At 39.5% G+C, this 19,643-nt stretch overlaps 1 protein-coding gene across 1 annotated transcript in view; it reads left to right on the top strand.

Moving 5' to 3' along the window:
- Positions 1 to 19,643, top strand: part of PRKAR2A (protein kinase cAMP-dependent type II regulatory subunit alpha) — a 114,034-nt gene that overhangs the window by 69,964 nt on the left and 24,427 nt on the right. The window contains exons 3-6 of the mRNA XM_045496754.1: positions 2,510 to 2,562; positions 5,233 to 5,316; positions 11,167 to 11,273; positions 13,171 to 13,324. Coding sequence (XP_045352710.1) covers positions 2,510 to 2,562; positions 5,233 to 5,316; positions 11,167 to 11,273; positions 13,171 to 13,324 — 398 coding nt within the window. The remainder of the gene's footprint in view (positions 1 to 2,509; positions 2,563 to 5,232; positions 5,317 to 11,166; positions 11,274 to 13,170; positions 13,325 to 19,643) is intronic.

Raw genomic sequence — 19,643 nt, 5'->3', positions numbered from 1 at the left:
TCCCTGCAGAGCATCACTTGATGCTGTTTTAGGGACTAGAATGGTATTTGTCCTCTTACTCCCTTCTAACTCCCTGATTTTTCTCTGTGTAAAAATATTGGGTCCCTGTTGGACAGGCAGAATATTGATGGCATTACAGTACAAGAGGTGTGGTCCACACTAGAGTACTATAGGCCAGGCAGGGAAGGGAGTCCTGTCCACAGGACATACCATTTCTCAGGTATTCCATGAGTTCAGAGAATCAATGGGAAGGGGAAGCTGGGATGCGGCTAGACCAAGGCTGCAGTGAGTAAATGTGTTTAAGAAACCAGGAATTAAATTTAGAGCAGTGTCACTTTGTCCCCTAGTTGTTAGCATTGAGTATAGGGACCAAGAACCATTTGGATTCCTTGCGTGCTAATTTCCTGGTTTATTCTTCTCTTGTTTCCCTTTGGAAAAATAGATAAGTAAAAAAACATTTTGTGTATATATTCATATTTACATATTTATTTCTCCCCATTCTTAGCTCTCCTTTCTCATAAAAGTCCTTTCTTATGGAAGGCATAGCATACTATATATATTCCTCACCTTGCTTTTTTCCCCTAGAACTCATTATTAGCCCATGGAGATCTTCCTTATTCTTTCTTTTTTCTTTTCTTTTTTTTTTTTTTTTCTCCTCTCCTCTTCTTTTCTTCTCTTTTCTTTTCTTTTCTTTCTTTTTCTTTCTGAGAGAGAGAGAGAGAGCGAGCCAGCAGGTGTGGGGAGGAGGGGGAGAGAGAGAGAAAGAGAATCTTAAGCAGACTCCACACCCAGCAGAGAGCCCAGCAGAGAGCCCAACAGAGAGCCAGACGATGTGTGGGCTTGACTCAGGACCCTGAGATCATGACCTGAGCTGAAATCAAGAGTTGGATGCTTAACTGACTGAGCCATCCAGGTGCCCCCCTCATTTTTCCTTATAGCTGTATTATTCAAATAGGTAGTTATATCATTTCTGATATTTTGCTATTATAAACAAATGTTCAGTGAATATTTTCTAAATCTTTGAATTGCAATAAAGACAAGTCTTGCAGGAAGCCGGCACAAACACAGGTTACCTATAAAAAAAAATCAAGTTGGGGGGCCCTGAGTGGCTCAGTCGGTTGAGCGTCCGACTTCGGCTCAGGTCATGATCTCACGGTCTATGAGTTCAAGCCCTGCGTTGGGCTCTGTGCTGACAGCTCAGAACCTGGAGCCTGCTTTGGATTCTGTGTCTCCCTCTCTCTCTGCCCCTCCCCTGCTCATGCTCTGTCTCTCTCTCTCTGTCAAAAATAAATAAACATTAAAAAAATTAAAAAACAAAATCAAGTTGGTTTTTAGATAATATTGTACCCAGAACAGAGACTGATACATAGTATCATGTTTTGTTTGAAATTCATTCTTATTTTTAAAGTCATTCATGCACATGATGATGCTGAGCAATTTTTTTTAATGTTTATTTTTGAGAGAGAGAGTGTGTGCAAGGCAGGGGAGGGGCAAAGAGAGAGGAAGACACAGGATCTGAAGTGGGCTCTGTGCTGACAGCAGAGAGCCATCGTCAGGTTCCAACTCAACAAACGGTGAGATTATGACCTGAGCTGAAGTTGGACGCTCAACCGACTGAGCCATCCAGCCGCCCCAGTGATGTTGAGCAATTTTAATTGATTCTTTTTGTAATTTATCCATATCCGTGTGTGCGTGTGTGTGTTTCATAGGTCCTTTATTTTATTTTTTAATTAAAACAATTTTTTTATGTTTATTTAGTTTTTGAGAGAGACAGAGCATGAGTGGCGGAGGGGCAGAGAGAGAGGGAGACACAGAGTTGGAAGCAGGTTCCAGGCTCTGAGCTGTTAGCACAGAGTCCAACGCGGGGCTTATTTTTTAATTTAAATCCGAGTTAGTTAACATATGGTGTAATAATGGTTTCAGGAATATAATTTAGTGATGCATCACTTACATATAACACCCAGTGCTCATCCCAACAAGTGCCCTCCTTAGTACCCATCATCCGTTTAGGTTTGCCTCCCTCTCTGTTTTTGTCTTATTTTTCCTTCCCTCCCCTATGTTCATCTGTTTTGTTTCTTGAATTCCACATATGAGGGAAATCATATAGTATTTGTGTATGATAATTCCATAGTATTGCATGGATATGTGTTTATGTTGCATATATTGTACTTTGTGGTTTTCCACCCTTGCTTTAAAATTCAGTAAAGATAGCACCTCCTTACTTGTCCTTGCCATTACCATAGGATTTAGTATGTGATACATTTTATCAACTCTCTTCTATTTGGGACTACCAATCCCTAGGAAGCTGGCATTTTAGCACCTGATAGAATGCCTGGCATTAGTAGGTACTTAATATATTTGTTAATTGAAGAAAAGGCTTTTAAAAATTACTACAGCTTTAGAAAACAGTGAATAAAAGGAAACTATGTTCACCTTCTATTTTTCCCGTAAAAGCTTACATCTGTTTTATTCATTTTTCTCTTTATTTTTTTTTCCTCTCCAAATTTAGTCTGTGCTGAGACCTATAACCCTGATGAGGAAGAGGAAGATACTGATCCAAGGGTAAGATACTAATGCAAAGGTATTAGGTAGAATTGTTTTATTCCCCACTCACTCTTCTCCTCCTCTATATGCCAAATCTAATCATACTGATAATTAAAATAAGTACAAATTAAAATCTCAACAAGATGCTATTTTTTTTATTTACCAGATTGAAAAATATTAAGAAGAATGAAAACAAGAGTAGTTGGGGTTGTGGTAAGAAGGGGTGCCTAGCTGTAGCTGTCAGAGCCTTAACTATAGTCAAGCCAACTGACTCAGCAGTTACCTGAAGGAGAACTCATCCTTAACAAACAGGTGGATCCTTCCTGAGATCCTTCCTGAGGATGCACAAACAGGGATCATTGAGGTGTTGTAATAGTAAAAAATGGAAACAACTTAAATGACCCAAACTAGAGGATTACGAGGGGCTAAATTATGGTACTCAAATCAAGAGATTCTTCAGCCATTGGAAATGATGGTACAGGACCAAGTTTAATGGCATGGAATGTTGTTTATATGAGGTATATTTTCTAAAATAAAAAAATAACTTAAAAAAATATATTTATCTGGGGCCCTTGGTTGGTTCAGTCAGAAGAGAATGCAACTCTTGATCTCGGAGTTGTGAGTTTGAGCCCCGTGTTGGGTGTAGAGATTACTAAAAAAAGTAAATAAACTTTAAAATACATATGTATACACACACATATATATTTATTTATCTATCCATCTATCCATCTTTGTATTTATTAATACAAAGAATTATCTCTGGAAGGATATATCCCAAATGTTAACAGTGGTTATGGCAGGACTACGGTACACTTTTGGTCTTTTCTTAAAAACTCAGATTTTTAAACTTTTATATAATTACAAAATTATTTTTATAAAAGCAAATATGAACCACCATTTTTCAAAGATTGATGTTATAAAATAAGCTTTAATGATCTTTCAAGTGTACCTTAAAATGAGCAGTCCATGAAAGATTTCTGCAGTATTCTAATAATAAAACGCTATTCCCATTGTATGACTATAATAGATATGTAGATTTTGAAAAAATTTATTCTGGTTATTGTAAAAATTTTTGATGACTTTTAAAAGTTAAAAGTTTTTTTTTTACTAACTTTTTAATATCACAAATTTAAAATACTTAATACTTTTGACATTTTGTTATTTCTTGTCAGATTAAGCAACATAGTTTTTTTTAGGGTGAAGACAGGATTTAGGTCTCTGAATTATAACAGCTATACTAGGCACTGATTATTTCTTTTTAGTTAAATAAACATTTATTGACTGTCAGTAATAATGATAAAAGTTTTTGAGCACCTACTAAATGCCAGGTACTGTTTTAAATACTGCATGTATGAACTTGTTTAATCCTTCCAACAACACTGATTTAATAGATAACACCACCACCACTACTAAATTGTTGATGTTTGAACTGCAGCATTTATAGCCATTGTTTATTTGCCGTCTCCACTTAGATTTCAGTAGGCAACTCAGACTTAAGGTGAGCTCCTGATCATTTCCCTTTAAACATTTTTCTCCACCCACAGTCTTCCCCGAGCTCAATTTATGGGAGCTCCATCCTCCCAAGAGGGCTCAGGCCCAAAACTTGAGGGTCACCCTCAGCTCCTCTTATTTTTTCATACCTACATTCAGTTTTTCAGAAAATCCAATGGGCTCAGGCTTCAAAACGTATCCAGAATTCCACTACTTCTCAACACCTCCATGGTTACCACATTGGTCCTAACCACTGCCATCTTGGCACTGGAATAATTGCACTAGTTTCCTGGCTTCCACTCTTCCCTCAAGGCTGTTCTGCAGTCAGTAGCCGGTATGAACCTTTAAAAACATGAGTCAGATCTCTTTCACCTCTCAGTCAGAAGCTTCAAATTGCCTCCATTTGGCTAGGGAAAAGTTCTAGTTCTGTGACTTATAATGCCCTCTGTGATTTGGGCATCACTCTCACCCAGCCCCCCAACTTGGTCTCTTCCTGATCTTTCTCCCTCGCTCTGCATCAGTCACACCCATCTCCTGGTTATTTCTCAAACATGCTCTTTACCTGCCACAAGGCCTTGTTTTCATTTACTGTTCCTCTGCTTGCAGTGCTCTTCCCACAGAGATGTCCACATGGCTCACTCCCTGAAGTTATCCTCATTTCCTTGAGATCTTTACACAGATGTTACCTTCTCAGTGAGGCCTTATCTGCCCCCTCCACACACACACTTTTTATCACCCTTCTCTACCTTGTTTTTCTCCTTAGCTCTCTTATTTTTCTCCTGTCACTCTCTAACATGTTTTACATATTTATTGGATGAGAGCTGGTGTTTTTATCTGTGTGTTGGCTGTGTCCCCAGAAGTGGAACAGTGCCTGGCACCCAGTAGATGCTTAATATTTGTTGAATGAACAAGTCTATAGCCCTCTGCTTTACAGATGAGGACACTGAGGCTCCCGGGGGGTAACTGACTTGCTGCCAGTTACACAGTCAGTGAGTGGCTCCAGGGTGAGTGCTCTTCACCCCCATCACATTGCCCCTCCATGATCAGGGCCCCGCTTGGTATTTGTATAGAATTAAAGTTACAGTAAATGTGCTCTTAATTTTTCCCACTTAGGAGAAAGAAATGTACTGATGTGTGAATAAAGTCAGATTTTAAATTGGAATAAAAATATTTCCCTGGTTTTATTTGGATTGGCAGGTGATTCATCCTAAAACTGATCAACAGAGATGCAGACTTCAGGAAGCTTGCAAAGATATTCTCCTTTTCAAAAATCTTGATCAGGTAACATTGGTTTTTAAAAATATTTTTGTATTTTGGCTTTTCTCCTATTTGTCATTTAAACAGTTTTTCTGTGGGGGTGCTTGGGTGGCTCAATCAGTTAGGCATCTGACGCTTGATCTCAGGTTGGGTCTTGACCTCAGGGTTGTAAGTTTTGTGCTGGGTGTGGAACCTACTTAAAAAAAAAGTTTTTGTAATCTTAGCCTAAGCCGTATGAGGTATAAAACTTTAGATTCATCCTCCTTACAATGTTTGCATTGTGTTGACTTCCATAACTCATCATAATGAGCTTTTCAGATGACTTCTAGTATTTCTCTGAATTGCTTTGGTACTTCCTCAAAGACAGTATCCTTCAAGGACCATGCTCTTTGGCCATGTTGAAAGGAAATGCTCAGGTTTATATGACCCTGGCTGAAAGCATTTGGAGGGTCTGAATTTATGCTGCAGAGTAATTTATCCAAAGTTGCTAGTATGGAATTCTCTTCTCTGGTAGCAATTAACCCACTGGAAGTGTGTGACTTCTTCTCAGACCTTGAATGTGGGGCACCTCTTGTGATTACTTCTCAGCAAAGAACTCAGGCGTGGGGAGTGGTGTGTGTCCTCAGGGCTCTGGCGTAGGACCTATGCTTGAACCTGTCTTCCCTCCCTTGATGGAGATAGAGAGCAGGAGCTTTATTAGTCTCAGGCGGAATAAAACAAGGCCCATGACCTCAAGGAAAGGCTGGTTGTGAGAAATACTGGTCTGTGCCACTTATTTTCCCTAGAAGATCCATCTGTATCAAGGGAAAGAGGACTTGCTTCTTTATCTACTGAACAAAATCCCTTTTAATGTTCTAAGGGAAGTTGCTGTGTCAGTCTAATATTCAGAGTTTTCTTAGTGTTGAAGAATACCATTATACCATTTTATTTTACCATTTTAATGTTGAAAAATGGTAACGAAAATTTCAGATTTAGTTATATTTTTCTGGCATTTTTGTCATGAAAATATTCAAATACAAGTTGAAAGACTTTTATGGAACACACATTTATCTACTGCTTTGATTCTAACATTAACATTTTACTATGCTTGCTGCATTGTATACCATATACCCATCTTTCAGCAAAGGGGTCAGTAAACTTTTTCTTAAAGAACTAGGTAGTAAATATGTCTGTCATAACTACTCAACTCTGTTATTATAGCAGGAAAGCAGCCATAGACAATACATAAAAGAAAGGATGTGGCTGTGTTCCAATAAAACAATATTCACAAAAACAGTCACCTGGATGATTCAGTCCATTAAGTATCCGACTTCAGCTCAGGTCATGATCTTGCAGTTTGTGAGTTTGAGCCCCATGTTGGGCTCTGTGCTGACAGTGCAGAGCCTGCTTGGAATTCTCTCTCTCTCCCTGCCTCTCTCTGCCCCTCCTCAGCTTGTGCTCTCTCTCTCTCTCAAAATAAATAAATGAATTAAAAAAAAAAACACACATTATTTACAAAAACAGGCAGCTGTTGCTGGCCCCTGCATTAACCCATCTTACTTTTTTGGGTTAATTTCATAGTAAGTTGCAGATATCATTATACCTTCCTTTAAACACTTTGGCATGAACTAGAGTTCAATATTTGTTTGTAAGTTTTTTATATACAGTTTGCATACAATGAAATCCTTAAGTTTTGGGGCCCCTGGTGGTTTGGTAGGTTGAGCGTCCAACTCTTGATTTTGACTCAGGTCATGATCTCACAGTTCATGGGATCAAGCCCTGTGTGAGCCCAAGCCCTGCTTGGGGTTCTATCTATCCCTCTCTTTCTGTCCTTCCCCTGATACCATTTACGAGCACATGTGCACGCTCTCTCGCTTTCAAATACAACATTTTTTAAAAAATGCATGAGTTTTGGGGCGCCTGGGTGGCTCAGTTGGTTGGGCTTCTGACTTCAGCTCAGGTCATGATCTCGTGAGTTTGAGCCCCATGTCAGGCTCTGTGCTGACAGCTTGGAGCCTGGAGCCTTCTTTGGATTCTGTGTCTCCCTCTCTCTCTGCCCCTTCCCCCTCACACTCTGTCTTTCTCTCTCTCTCTCTCTCTCTCTCTCAAAAATAAATAAAGATTAAAAAATTTTTTTTAAAGTGTATGAATTTTGGGGTGCCTAGGTGGCTCAGTGGGTTAAGCATCTGACTATGGCTCAGGTCATGATCTCATGGTTTGTGAGTTGGAGCCCCGTGTTGGGCTCTGTGCTGACAGCTCAGAGCCTGGAGCCTGCTTCAGATTCTGTGTCTCCCTCTCTCTCTGCCCCTCCCCTACTCACCCGCTGTCTCTCTCTCAAAAATAAATAAACATTAAAAAAAATTTTTTTTTTAAAGCATGAGTTTTATGTACATTCTCTGAAGTTTGATAAATGTTGTACACTTAGGTAACCCAAACTCCCTAACAAGTTATGGAAGATGGCTACCACCCCAAAAGATTCCCTCATGCCCCCTCATGATCAATTCTTGCCCCTTCCTTTCAGAGGCAACTACTATTTTGATTTATTCTACAGTAAATTAATTTTGTCTCTCATAGGATTTCATATAAATGGAATCCTACAGTATGCACTCTTGTGTATGAGACTTCTTTCACTCAGTTTTCAAGGTTCATTCCTGTTGCATAGATCAATAGTTCATTCCTTTTCCTTTCTCACCTTTTATTTTGAACTAGTTTTAGACTGACAAAAAAGTTGCAAAGATAGTACAGAGTTCCATATACCTTTCATCCAGATTCCCCCAGTATTAACGTCTTACATCCCCATAGGACAACTATCAAAACCAGGAAATTAACATTCTTACAATACTGTTCGTTAAACTAGAAACCTTATTCAGATTTCACCAGTTTGGTTTTTTCTGGTTAAGGATCCAATCCAGAAAATCACATTGCATTTAGTTCTTAACTTCTCTTCAGTCTGCCATGGTTTTCAGTCCTTTCTGGTCTTTCATGATCTGGACACTTTGAAGACTACTGGTTTGTTATTTTATAGAATGTACCTCAAATTTGGATTTCTCTGATGTTTCCTCATGACTAGAGTAGGTACACACATTCTTAGCCAGCCTGCAACAGAAATTATATTGTGTTCTTCCCTGAACATAGTATCAAGGGGTCACTGATATCAGTATGTGTTATTGCTGGTGATGTTAGTTCATTCCTTGTTTGTTGCTAAGTAGTATTCCACTATATGAAAATACTAGTTTGCTTATCCATTTTTCTGTTGATGGATACCTAGTCTCTTTTGTTGTTGTTTTGTTTTGTTTTTAAGTCTCTTTCTTGTTGTTAGCTCTTATGAATAATGCTATGGATATTTTGTACAAGTCTTTTTTTGAATGTTTCCCCCCCCCCCCCCCCCGCCCATTTCTCTTCAGTAAAATACCTGAGGGAAAAATTGCTGAGTCATAGGGTAGGTATGTTTGATTTTATAAAAACTTGCCATAACGTTTTCAAAGTGGTTGTACCATTTTGTATTCCTTCAGCAATATAGGAGATTCCCGATTATTCCATATTCTTACCAACACTTGTTACTGTCTATCTTTCAAAATTATAGCCATTGTGGTGAGTATATTTGTTTCAGTTTTTTTTTTTTTTAAAGTTTATTTATTTATTTCGAAAGAGTGGTAGGGGCAGAGAGAGGAAGGACAGAACCCCAAGCTGACAGCACAGAGCCCCATGTGGGGCTCGGTCTCACAAACTGTGAGATCATGACCTGAGCTGAAATCAAGAGTTGGACACTTAAACAATTGAGCCACCCAGGCACCCTTATTTCAGTTTTTAAAAATTTATTTCCTGGGGCTCCTGGCTGGCTCAGTCAATAGAGCACGCGACTCTTGATCTCAGGGTTGTGAGTCCAAGCCCCGTATCGGATATAAAGCATTTTTTAAAAAATAAAAATAAAAATAAACAAATAAAATAAAAATTTATTTCCTGGGGCGCCTGGGTGGCTCAGTCAGTTAAGCATCTGACTCTTGATTTTGGCTTCGGTCATGATCTCACAGTTTATGAGTTTGAGCCCCATGTTGGGCTCTGTGCTGACAGCAGAGTCTGCTTGGGATTCTCTGTCTCCCTCTCTCCCTGCCCCTCCCTGGCTTGTTCTTTCCCCTCCCTCCCTCCCTCTCTCTCTCCCTCCCCAAAATAAATAAACATTAAAAAAAAATTATTTTCCAAATTTCTTGTTTGAAATTTTCAAATTTACAGGAAAGTCAAAAGAATAGCTCCATGAACACTCATGTACCCTTCCCCAGTTGTTAACATTTTGCCACATTTCTTGCTTTTGTATATGTACACACACGTAAATACATATGAGCTGCTTTTTTTTGTTCAGCGCTATTTATGAATATATTTTTAGACGTCTTGACTCTTAGCCACTAAATACTTTATAAGATGTATTTTCTAAGAACAAGGATATTTTCCTGCATTAGCACAGTACCACTATTACCATTGGTTCAGTATTGTTATTTAACATCCAGGCCATATTCTGATTTTCCCAGTAAAATTTTCTATAGCTTTTTTGTTTTATTTTTCAATCCTGAATCACATGTTGCTTTTGGTTGCCCTGGTGTCATTTTAGTCATCTCTAACCTAGAATTCTCCCCTTATACCTTATTGTCATGACACTGATGTTTTTGAAGAGTCCAGGCCAGAGTAAAGTTACTCAAACTGAGAGGCTGCCAGTGGACAGCCCACAGGCCAGTTACAGCTAGGTGTGTTTGGTCCATATTATACATGAAAATTTGAATTGTTACCTGTATTTACACATGAGACTTCTGGCAACACTGGGCTCACATTCCACGTGAATGTGGAATGTACAGGAATAGCACTTCCTTTTTAGTATTTGTCAGCTTTTACAGTATTCAACACACATGGGACTGTGGAACTAAAGACATGCTTTTAGTGATACTCAGTTATTTTAGGCAGCACAGTCACACTGACAGAACACTAAATGACACGGAATTCTGCAGCCGTACAATTTTTCCTTGTCAGGTCTTCAGTCTACATTCCTCCAAAGATAAAGTCTTTCTTTGAGCTGAAACTGATATTCTTTAGTGCCCACTGACAGTCACTGATCTCCCTCCCTGACAAAGGGATGCTGCCCCTAGACTGAGACCACTGTTTTGTTAGAATTTAATCGCCGTGTTTTGTTGTCATTATACTTATCAGTATAGTTACCTTCTGGTTATAGTTATTGGTAAGTAAGCAGTTGTACGTGTTGTATATAAATGATTGAAGCAATAATAGCTGTCCAAGAACAGATGTCAATTTTGGAGTACCTGTTGTGTGATAAATAGTTCCTTTAGGTTTTTCTTTTTTAGTCATAAAAATCAATGAACTAGAAACTATTAAACCCTTTTTAAAATATGGATTAACTGAGGCTTGGAGAGGTTAAGTGATGTGTGTGGCTAGTCAGAGCACTTGTGCTGCTCTGTGAAGTAATTTCTAAGTCCATCTCAGCCCTTTAGATTTGATGATCCTGTTAAGATCAACACCTACAGGAAGATGGCATCACATGGCTTTACAGATGACATAGTAGAGCTATCAAGGCACCTGACAGTCATGTGGGCATGGCTGGGAGAATGGACACCAATGATTTATATACCTATTTTTGCATAAATTATGAAATGTTTTTTCAAAGCAGTACTGCCTCAGAAAACTTGGCAACTGGGCTGTGTTCATGGAGATACAAAGCTGAATGGTCACAGGAAAAACATTTGTTTCAGACAGCTTTTAGGTTTTTGCTTGAATATGGGAGCAGTCTGATATGTGTACTTTCACTGTGTAGTCACAAACTGAGATGAGCATAGTCATTTTTTTCCCCTAGCAAATGTAAAAGCCATATTTTCTCTTTGTGTGTATCCCCTGCAGGAACAACTTTCTCAAGTCCTTGATGCCATGTTTGAAAGGACAGTCAAAGTTGATGAGCATGTCATTGACCAAGGAGATGATGGAGACAACTTTTATGTCATAGAACGGTAGGAGATGGAGCTTTGCAGTCGTGTGGTTACAGTTATTAAGATTCATGATTCAGGGCAAGTGCTTTACCCTATGCTTTTTTGTTCATCCCAGAGAGGAGTTAGGACCAGGTATACAAGCTTCTCAAAGTTTGTGCCTCTTGTCCACAGCATGCCCCCTCTATCTACTGCTGTCCTTAGTCCTCAGTACAACCCATATTTGGGTTGCCATTATCAACATTAAAAAGTCTCTTTTACAATTAAGCAAGATGTTCTCTATAAACATGTTATTTGCCAGTGTTCAAGTGAATTGATTTCATAAAGAAGCCATTTTGCGGGGCGCCTGGGTGGCTCGTTCGGTTGAGCGGCCGACTTCGGCTGAGGTCATGATCTCGCGGTCCGTGAGTTCGAGCCCCGCGTCGGGCTCTGTGCTGACAGCTCAGAGCCTGGAGCCTGTTTCAGATTCTGTGTCTCCCTCTCTCTGACCCTCCCCCGTTCATGCTCTATCTCTCTCTGTCTCAAAAATAAATGTTAAAAAAAAAATTTTTTTTAAAGCCAACACATATTTAAAAAAAAAAAAAAAGCCATTTTGCTATATTGTCACTTGGATCTTTCAGTCCCAGCCTAATTTTATACATGAATACACTGCCTCACCCTTCATGTCCCTGGCCCCTTCTGGCTCTGTTCCATGTATAAGACATATTGGGAGACATGAAATATATGGATTTGATCTGCTGGCCTTAGTGTGTCATAAGCTCTTGAGCTGTTAATACCATCTCGGCAGCTCCTTCTGACCCCCTCTCAGACCTGACAGGAACCACCCTCTTCAGATTATCTCCTATAGAATGCCTAGAAATGGTTATCACCAGGTAAAAGGGTCTCTTTAAGGAATTTGCTATATGTTGTTAGTTCTCTTGCAGAAACATTGATACGTTTAAGTTTGCCTCAGTGATGTATTGAGAGCACCTGTTTGTCTAAATGTTTGTCAGTTCTGAGTATTATTCTCTAGCAGTCATTAGTAGTCAATAGATAGAAAATTGTACCTTTTGGTTTCTTTATTTTAATCAATTTTTGGGACAGAGAGAGACAGAGCATGAACGGGGGAGGGGCAGAGAGAGAGGGAGACACAGAATCGGAAACAGGCTCCAGGCTCCGAGCCATCAGCCCAGAGCCCGACGCGGGGCTCGAACCCACGGACCGCGAGATCGTGACCTGGCTGAAGTCGGACGCTTAACCGACTGCGCCACCCAGGCGCCCCTATTTTAATCAATTCTATATCCTGATTTTCAACAAACTACAAAAGGAATCCCATATAATCATTTTGATCCCTTCAGCAAAAGCATTTGACAAAATGCAACACGTTTTCATGATAAAAACTCTCAGCAAACTAGGAATTGATGTGGTTTTTCATCAGTCAGATTAAAGGAATTTATTTTAAAGCCTATAGCCAACATCATTGTTAATGGTGAAAGATCGACTGTGTTCCCCTTAAGATCAAGAACAAGACAGGGATATCTGCTCTTATTTCTATTCAGTATTGTACTGTAGGTTCTAGCCAATGCAATAAGACAATGAAAAAGAAGAAAAAGAGGGAGGAAGGGAGGGCATATAGATTGGAAAAGGAAAAGTAAAGCTGTCTTTGTTTGCTGATATCATGATCCTCCCTAGAAAATCCCAAGCTACAAAAAGGCTACTAGAACGCTACAAAAAAGCTACTAGAACTGATAAGTGAGTTTATCAAGGTCACAGAATACAAAGTCAAAATGCAAAACTCTTTTGTATTTCTGTATACTAGTAAAAATCTGTTGGAAATCTCCCGTCTTAAATCGTTTGTACCTTCTATTCATGTGCCACCTGCCAGGTTCTTAAGTTTATTATTAGAAGTAATAAATGAAATTATTTCTTGTTATGCTTCCAGGGGAACCTATGATATTTTAGTAACAAAAGATAATCAAACTCGCTCAGTTGGTCAGTATGACAACCGTGGCAGTTTTGGAGAACTTGCTCTGATGTACAACACCCCGAGAGCTGCTACCATCGTTGCCACTTCAGAAGGCTCCCTTTGGGGACTGGTGAGTTAGAGAAGTGATTCCTCTTGTATGGCACAGTATTGATTCCCCTTACTTCTGGTTTTCTGTCCTTGGGCTGTTAGTTCACACTATATTTTATAGCCAGTTCTCTAAAAGACATTATGAAAGGTCTTGCACCAATGTGTTTTTCCATTTCTCCAAAGTGATTTGTCAACAAACCATTTACTCCAGATTACAGGGAAAAGACAGTCTTATGACCTTGCAGTCATGTCAGCTCTTATTACACTTTCTGTTCATGTTTTTATTAGGAAGAGAGCAAGGGGAGGGATAACTCTCTATACAAGAGGCAGCCTAGAAAAAGAATTGTCATGGAAAGCTCTGCCAACAGTGTTTTCCATCTCTAGGAGTCACTTTTCTCTATGGCCCGCCACCCACTTGTGCATTGGTCTATGCAATATCCAATAGGTTTAGGTGACTAGAAAGTCTGGCTGCCATATTCTGGGAAAGAGAACTCTCCTAGAATGTCTACAGCACAGCCCTAGTATGATCCCTGTCCTGTATTGTCCATAGTCCACCTTGCTTCCTTCAGCATCATGAAGCCTTCAAAACCTATAACTCACTTCCTTCTTTTTTTTTTGAATGTCTGTTTATTTATTTTGAGAGAGAGAGAGAGCATGCACAAGCAAGTGGAAGAGGGGCAGAGAGAGAGAGAGGGAGAGAGAATCCCAAGCAGGCTCTGCACTGTCAGTGCAGAGACCCACGCAGGGCTCAATCTCACGAACCGCGAGATCGTGATCTGAGCCGAAATCAAGAGTCGGATGCTCAACGAACTGAGCCACCCAGGTACCCCATAACTCACTACCTCCTTAAACATAATAATTACCCTCTTATACAAATTCCAAATTTTAAATATCACTTTTAGGGTATTGACATCTGTGATAATTTGTTTACGTTTACTTTACAAGCAGAATTAAATGTATACCATAGCATTATCAACATAGTTCTCAAATGAAATCACCTATTAAAGACATAATAGAGCACCTTTCTGTGATATACTGATGTAGAACTAAGGATGTTCTGAGAGGAGTGTCTGGGTGGCTTGGTCAGTTGAGTGTCTGACTTTGGATCACACGGTTCGTGGGTTTAAGCCCCATGTTGGGCTCTGTGCTGACAGCCTAGAGCCTGGAGCTTGCTTTGGATTCTTTGTCTCCTTCTCTCTCTGCCCCTCCCCCTCTCGTGCTCTATCTCTCTCTGTCTCTCAAAGGTGAATACATGTTTAAAAAAAAAAAAAAAAGAATGTTTTGAGAGATGAAAGATACAACAGCTTCAGAAGAGATCACACACTCGGGGGCCCAGTGATTGAAAATCCAAGGGTAAATCATAGATCAATAAGTAATGGGGGAAAATAAACTGAGTTTTAAAATGCATTGATGTCCAAGCCAAGTACTGGTCCAGGGCAAGGTGGAATAGTCCCATTCCTCAGTAGTCTTCTCTCTTAAAACTAAAAAAAGTCCAGATATCATATAACAAACAAACTTAGGAAGACCCTGGAAGATGGAAAGAAGGTAGAATGGCTAGAGATCGTGGGATTTAAGAACAAGAGAGTGAGTTTCTTGGGTTTTCTTTATTGCTTCCCATATATATCCCAGGTGGCGTTGTGGAAAAGCCTTCAACCTAGATCCACCAACAAGTACATACAAAAACAACCCCAAGAAAAGCCTGATCGCTTTAGCTAAAGGAGCAGGAAAAGAGCAGCCTAGCAGAACAGATAATACCACCCTGCTCCAGCCAAATACCAAATACCGGTATTTGGAAAAACTGCTTCTACCTCTCCACAGTGTCACTGGGGCCAGCAGCAAGCTGAACTTACAGGCTTACCCATCAGCAGAGAGGCAAAATGAGGTGATATGTGGTGTCACTAGTTGGCACTCCACTTTCCCTGCCAGGGTGTGTCAATGGGACCCAGAGGGGAGATGAACATTCACTCCCACATGTATATGCACATTGTACCTAAACAGTGCTGCAAAATAAGATTAAATCAGATACATAGCTTCACAGCATAGTACACCAAATGTCCAGGATATAATAGAAAATCACTTGTTATACAAAGAACAAGGAAATTCTCAACCTGAATGAGAAAAGACAATCAACAGATGCCAACACCAAGATGACAAAAATATTGGCATTAGCTGATGATAATTTTAAAGCAGTTGTCCTATAACCAATTATATAAGCTATCAACAAGCAATTATGAACACACTTGAAAAAAAATAGGGAAAAAATTAGAAGGTGTCAGGGTGCCTGGGTGGCTCATTTGCTTAAGCATCCAACTCTTGATTTTGGCTCAGGTCATGATCTCGCAGTTCCTGGGTTTGAGCCCTGCATCTACAATGACAGCTCAGAGCCTGCTTGGGATTTTCTCTCTCTCCTTCTCTCTTTCCCTTCCTCTCTCTCTCTCTCTCTCTCTTTCTAAGTAAATAAATAAACTTAAAAAAATAAAATGTCTCAGTGGAGAAATAGAAGATAGAAAGAGAATCCAAAAGGGAAACTTTAGAACTAGAAAATACATTAACCAAAATAAAAACTCACTGGATGGGCTCAATAACAGAATGAATATGGGGGAGGAAAGTATCCATGAACTTGAAGATAGAAAAATAGAAATCACCCAGTCTGGACAACAGAAAGAAAATAGACTTAAATGAAATGAACAGAGCGTGTGGGACAGTAACAAAAGATACAATGTTTGAATTAATACAATCCCTGAAGGAGAGGAGAAAGAGAATGGAACTAAAAAATTATTCAACGAAATAATAATTGAAAACTTCCCAAATTTGGTGAAAGATAATAAACCTGCAAATTCAAGAAAATGAGTGAATTCCAAATTGTATAAACCCAAAGAAATCTATGCCAAGACACAACTTAATCAAACTTCAGAAAACTAGACAAAAAAATTTCTTAATCTTTATTTATTTTTGAGAAAGAGAGAGAGATTGGGAGGAGTGGAGAGGGAGGGAGATAGACCATCTGAAGTGGGCTCTGTGTTGACAGCAGAGAGCCTGATGCAGGACTTGAACTCACGAACCATGGGATCATGATCCAGATGCTCAACCAACTGAGCCACCCAGGCGCCCCTAGACAGAAAAAATTTTGAAAGAGAGAAAAAATTCATTAACTATAAGGGAACAACAATTTGAATGATACCAGATTTCCTAGCCACGAAGGCCAGAAGGGAGTGGCAGAACATTTTTCAAGTGCTGAAAAAAGAAAACTGTCAACTCAGAATGCTGTACCTAGCGAGAATATTCTTCAGGAAGGAAGATATCCTTGGGTAGAAGGAAACTAAGACTTTGTCACCAGCAGGCCTACCTTAAAAAAAAATGGCTAAAGATGGGGCGCCTGGGTGGCTAGTTGGTTAAGCATCGGACTCTTGTTTTTGGCTCATGTCATGATCTCACAGTTCATGAGTTCAAGCCCTGTGTTGGGTTCTGTGCTGACAGTGCAGAGCCTGCTTGGGATTCTCTCTCTCTCCCTCTCTCTCTGCCCCTCCCCTGCTTGTGTTTGCTTTCTCTCTCTCTCTCAAAATAAATAAATAAACTTAAAAAAAGGGGGGGGGTAAAGGAAGTTATTCATAGAGAAGGGAAGTGATACAAGAAGGAAATTTGGAACATGAAGAAAGAACAACAGAAGAAGTAGACTATGGGGAGATATAAAAGACTGTCCTTTCCTTGAGTTTTCTAAATTATCTTAGATGCTTAAAGCAAAGTTTTTGTCTGATGTGGTTCTCTGTGTATGTAAAGGAAATATTTAAGACAATTATACTCAAAAGGAGGGGGGAGGGTAAAGAGATCCAAATGGAAGTAAAGCTTCTACACTTTACTCAAACTACTAAAATGTTGACATAAGTAAACTGTAATAAGTTACATATATAAGTATAGTGCCTAGAGCAACTGCTAAAATACTATGTGCAAACAGATGTACTCAAAAGCTCTATAAATCATACCACCTTACACCTGTCAGAATGGCTAACATTAACAACTCAGGCAACAACAGATGTTGGCGAGGATGCGGAGAAAGAGGATCTCTTTTGCATTGTTGGTGGCAATGCAAGCTGGTGCTGCCACTCTGGAAAACAGTATGGAGGTTCCTCAAAAAACTAAAAATAGAACTACCCTACGACCCCTACTAGGTATGTACCCACGGGATACAGGTGTGCTGTTTCGAAGGGACACATGCATCCCCATGTTTATAGCAGCACTATCAACAATAGCCAAAGTATGGAAAGAGCCCAAATGTCCATCAATGGATGAATGGATAAAGAAGATGTGGTATGGGGCGCCTGGGTGGCTCAGTCGGTTAAGCGTCCGACTTCGGCTCAGGTCACGATCTCGCGGTCCGTGAGTTCAAGCCCCACGTCGGGCTCTGTGCTGACAGCTCAGAGCCTGGAGCCTGTTTCAGATTCTGTGTCTCCCTCTCTCTCTGGCCCTCCCCTGTTCATGCTCTGTCTCTCTCTGTCTCAAAAATAAATAAACGTTAAAAAAAAAATTTAAAAAAAAAAAAGAAGAAGATGTGGTATATATATATACAATGGAGTATTACTCGGCAATCAAAAAGAATGAAATCTTGCCATTTGCAACTACGTGGATGGAACTGGAGGGTATTATGCTAAGTGAAATTAGTCATTCAGAGAAAGACAAAAATCATATGACTTCACTCATATGAAGACTTTAAGAGAGAAAACAGATGAACATAATGGAAGGGAAACAAAAATAATATAAAAGTGGAGGGGGACAAAACAGAAGAGACTCATAAATATGGAGAACAAACTGAGGGTTACTGGAGTGGTTGTGGGAGGGGGGATGGGCTAAATGGGTAAGGGGCATTAAGGAAGCTACCCCTGAAGTCATTGTTGCACTATATGCTAACTAATGTGGATGTAAATTTTAAAATAAAATAAAATAAAATAAAAAGTTCTATAAATCAAATTCTAAAAAGTGTTCAGGTAACCCACAAGAATAACAGGAAAATGATACAGAGGAACAAAAAACAAAAATAAAACAGGGGAACAGCAGAAAACATAAAGTAGCAGACTTAAGCCCTAATATATGAATAATTACTGTAAATATAATGATCTAAGTATATCAGTTAAATGACAGAGACAAGTCTGCATGAAACTCACTCAAATAAATGATGTAAGTATATTGAAAGTAAAAGGATAGAAATATATATATACACACGCACCATGCAAACATTAACCAGAATAAAGCAGGAGTAATTATATTAATATCAGATAAAATAGACTTCACGGCAAAGAAAGTTACTGGGGACAAAGATTACATAAACATTACATAATAATGAAAGGTTTAATCTGCCAAGAAGACATAGCAATCCTAACTATGTATACACCAAACAACAGAGCTTCAAAATACATGAAGCAAAACCTGAAGTAAGAATTGAAAGAAGAGGGGCGCCTGGGTGGCTCAGTCGGTTAAGCGTCCGACTTCAGCTCAGGTCACGATCTCACACTCCGTGAGTTCGAGCCCCGCGTCGGGCTCTGGGCTGATGGCTCAGAGCCTGGAGCCTGCTTCCGATTCTGTGTCTCCCTCTCTCTTTGACCCTCCCCCGTTCATGCTCTGTCTCAAAAATAAATAAACATTAAAAAAAATTAAAAAAAAAAAGAATTGAAAGAAGAAATAGGCAAATCCACAGTTAGTCTGCTGAAGTGCAGACTTCAACACCTCTGTCTCCAAAGGTGGTGGAACAACTAGACAGAAAATCAGGAAGGATGTGGAAGAACTTAACAGTATCGTCAACCAAAAAGATCTAATTGAAATCTATAGGACACTCCATACAACAACAGTAGAATACACATTCTTTTCAGTCAAGCCTATGGAACATTCACCAAGACAGACCATATCCTGGCATATAAAATAAAACTTGACAAATTTAAAAGTTGAAATCAGGGGCGCCTGGGTGGCGCAGTCGGTTAAGCGTCCGACTTCAGCCAGGTCACGATCTCGCGGTCCGTGAGTTCGAGCCCCGCGTCGGGCTCTGGGCTGATGGCTCGGAGCCTGGAGCCTGTTTCGGATTCTGTGTCTCCCTCTCTCTCTGCCCCTCCCCCGTTCATGCTCTGTCTCTCTCTGTCCCAAAAATAAATAAACGTTGAAAAAAAAAATTAAAAACATTAAAAAAAAAAAATAAAAGTTGAAATCAGACAGCATATTCTCTAACCACACTGGAAGAAATCCAGGAATTAATAACAGATAACCAGAAAATCTCCAAACACTTGGAAATTAAATAACACATTCCCAAATAACCTCTGGGTCAAAGAGAAAGTCTCAATAGAAAAAAAAATATTTTTTAA

The sequence above is a fragment of the Leopardus geoffroyi genome, chromosome A2 (assembly GCF_018350155.1).
Source record: "Leopardus geoffroyi isolate Oge1 chromosome A2, O.geoffroyi_Oge1_pat1.0, whole genome shotgun sequence".
NCBI classification, from domain to species: domain Eukaryota; kingdom Metazoa; phylum Chordata; class Mammalia; order Carnivora; family Felidae; genus Leopardus; species Leopardus geoffroyi.
This window is presented reverse-complemented; position numbering and strand designations above follow the sequence as displayed.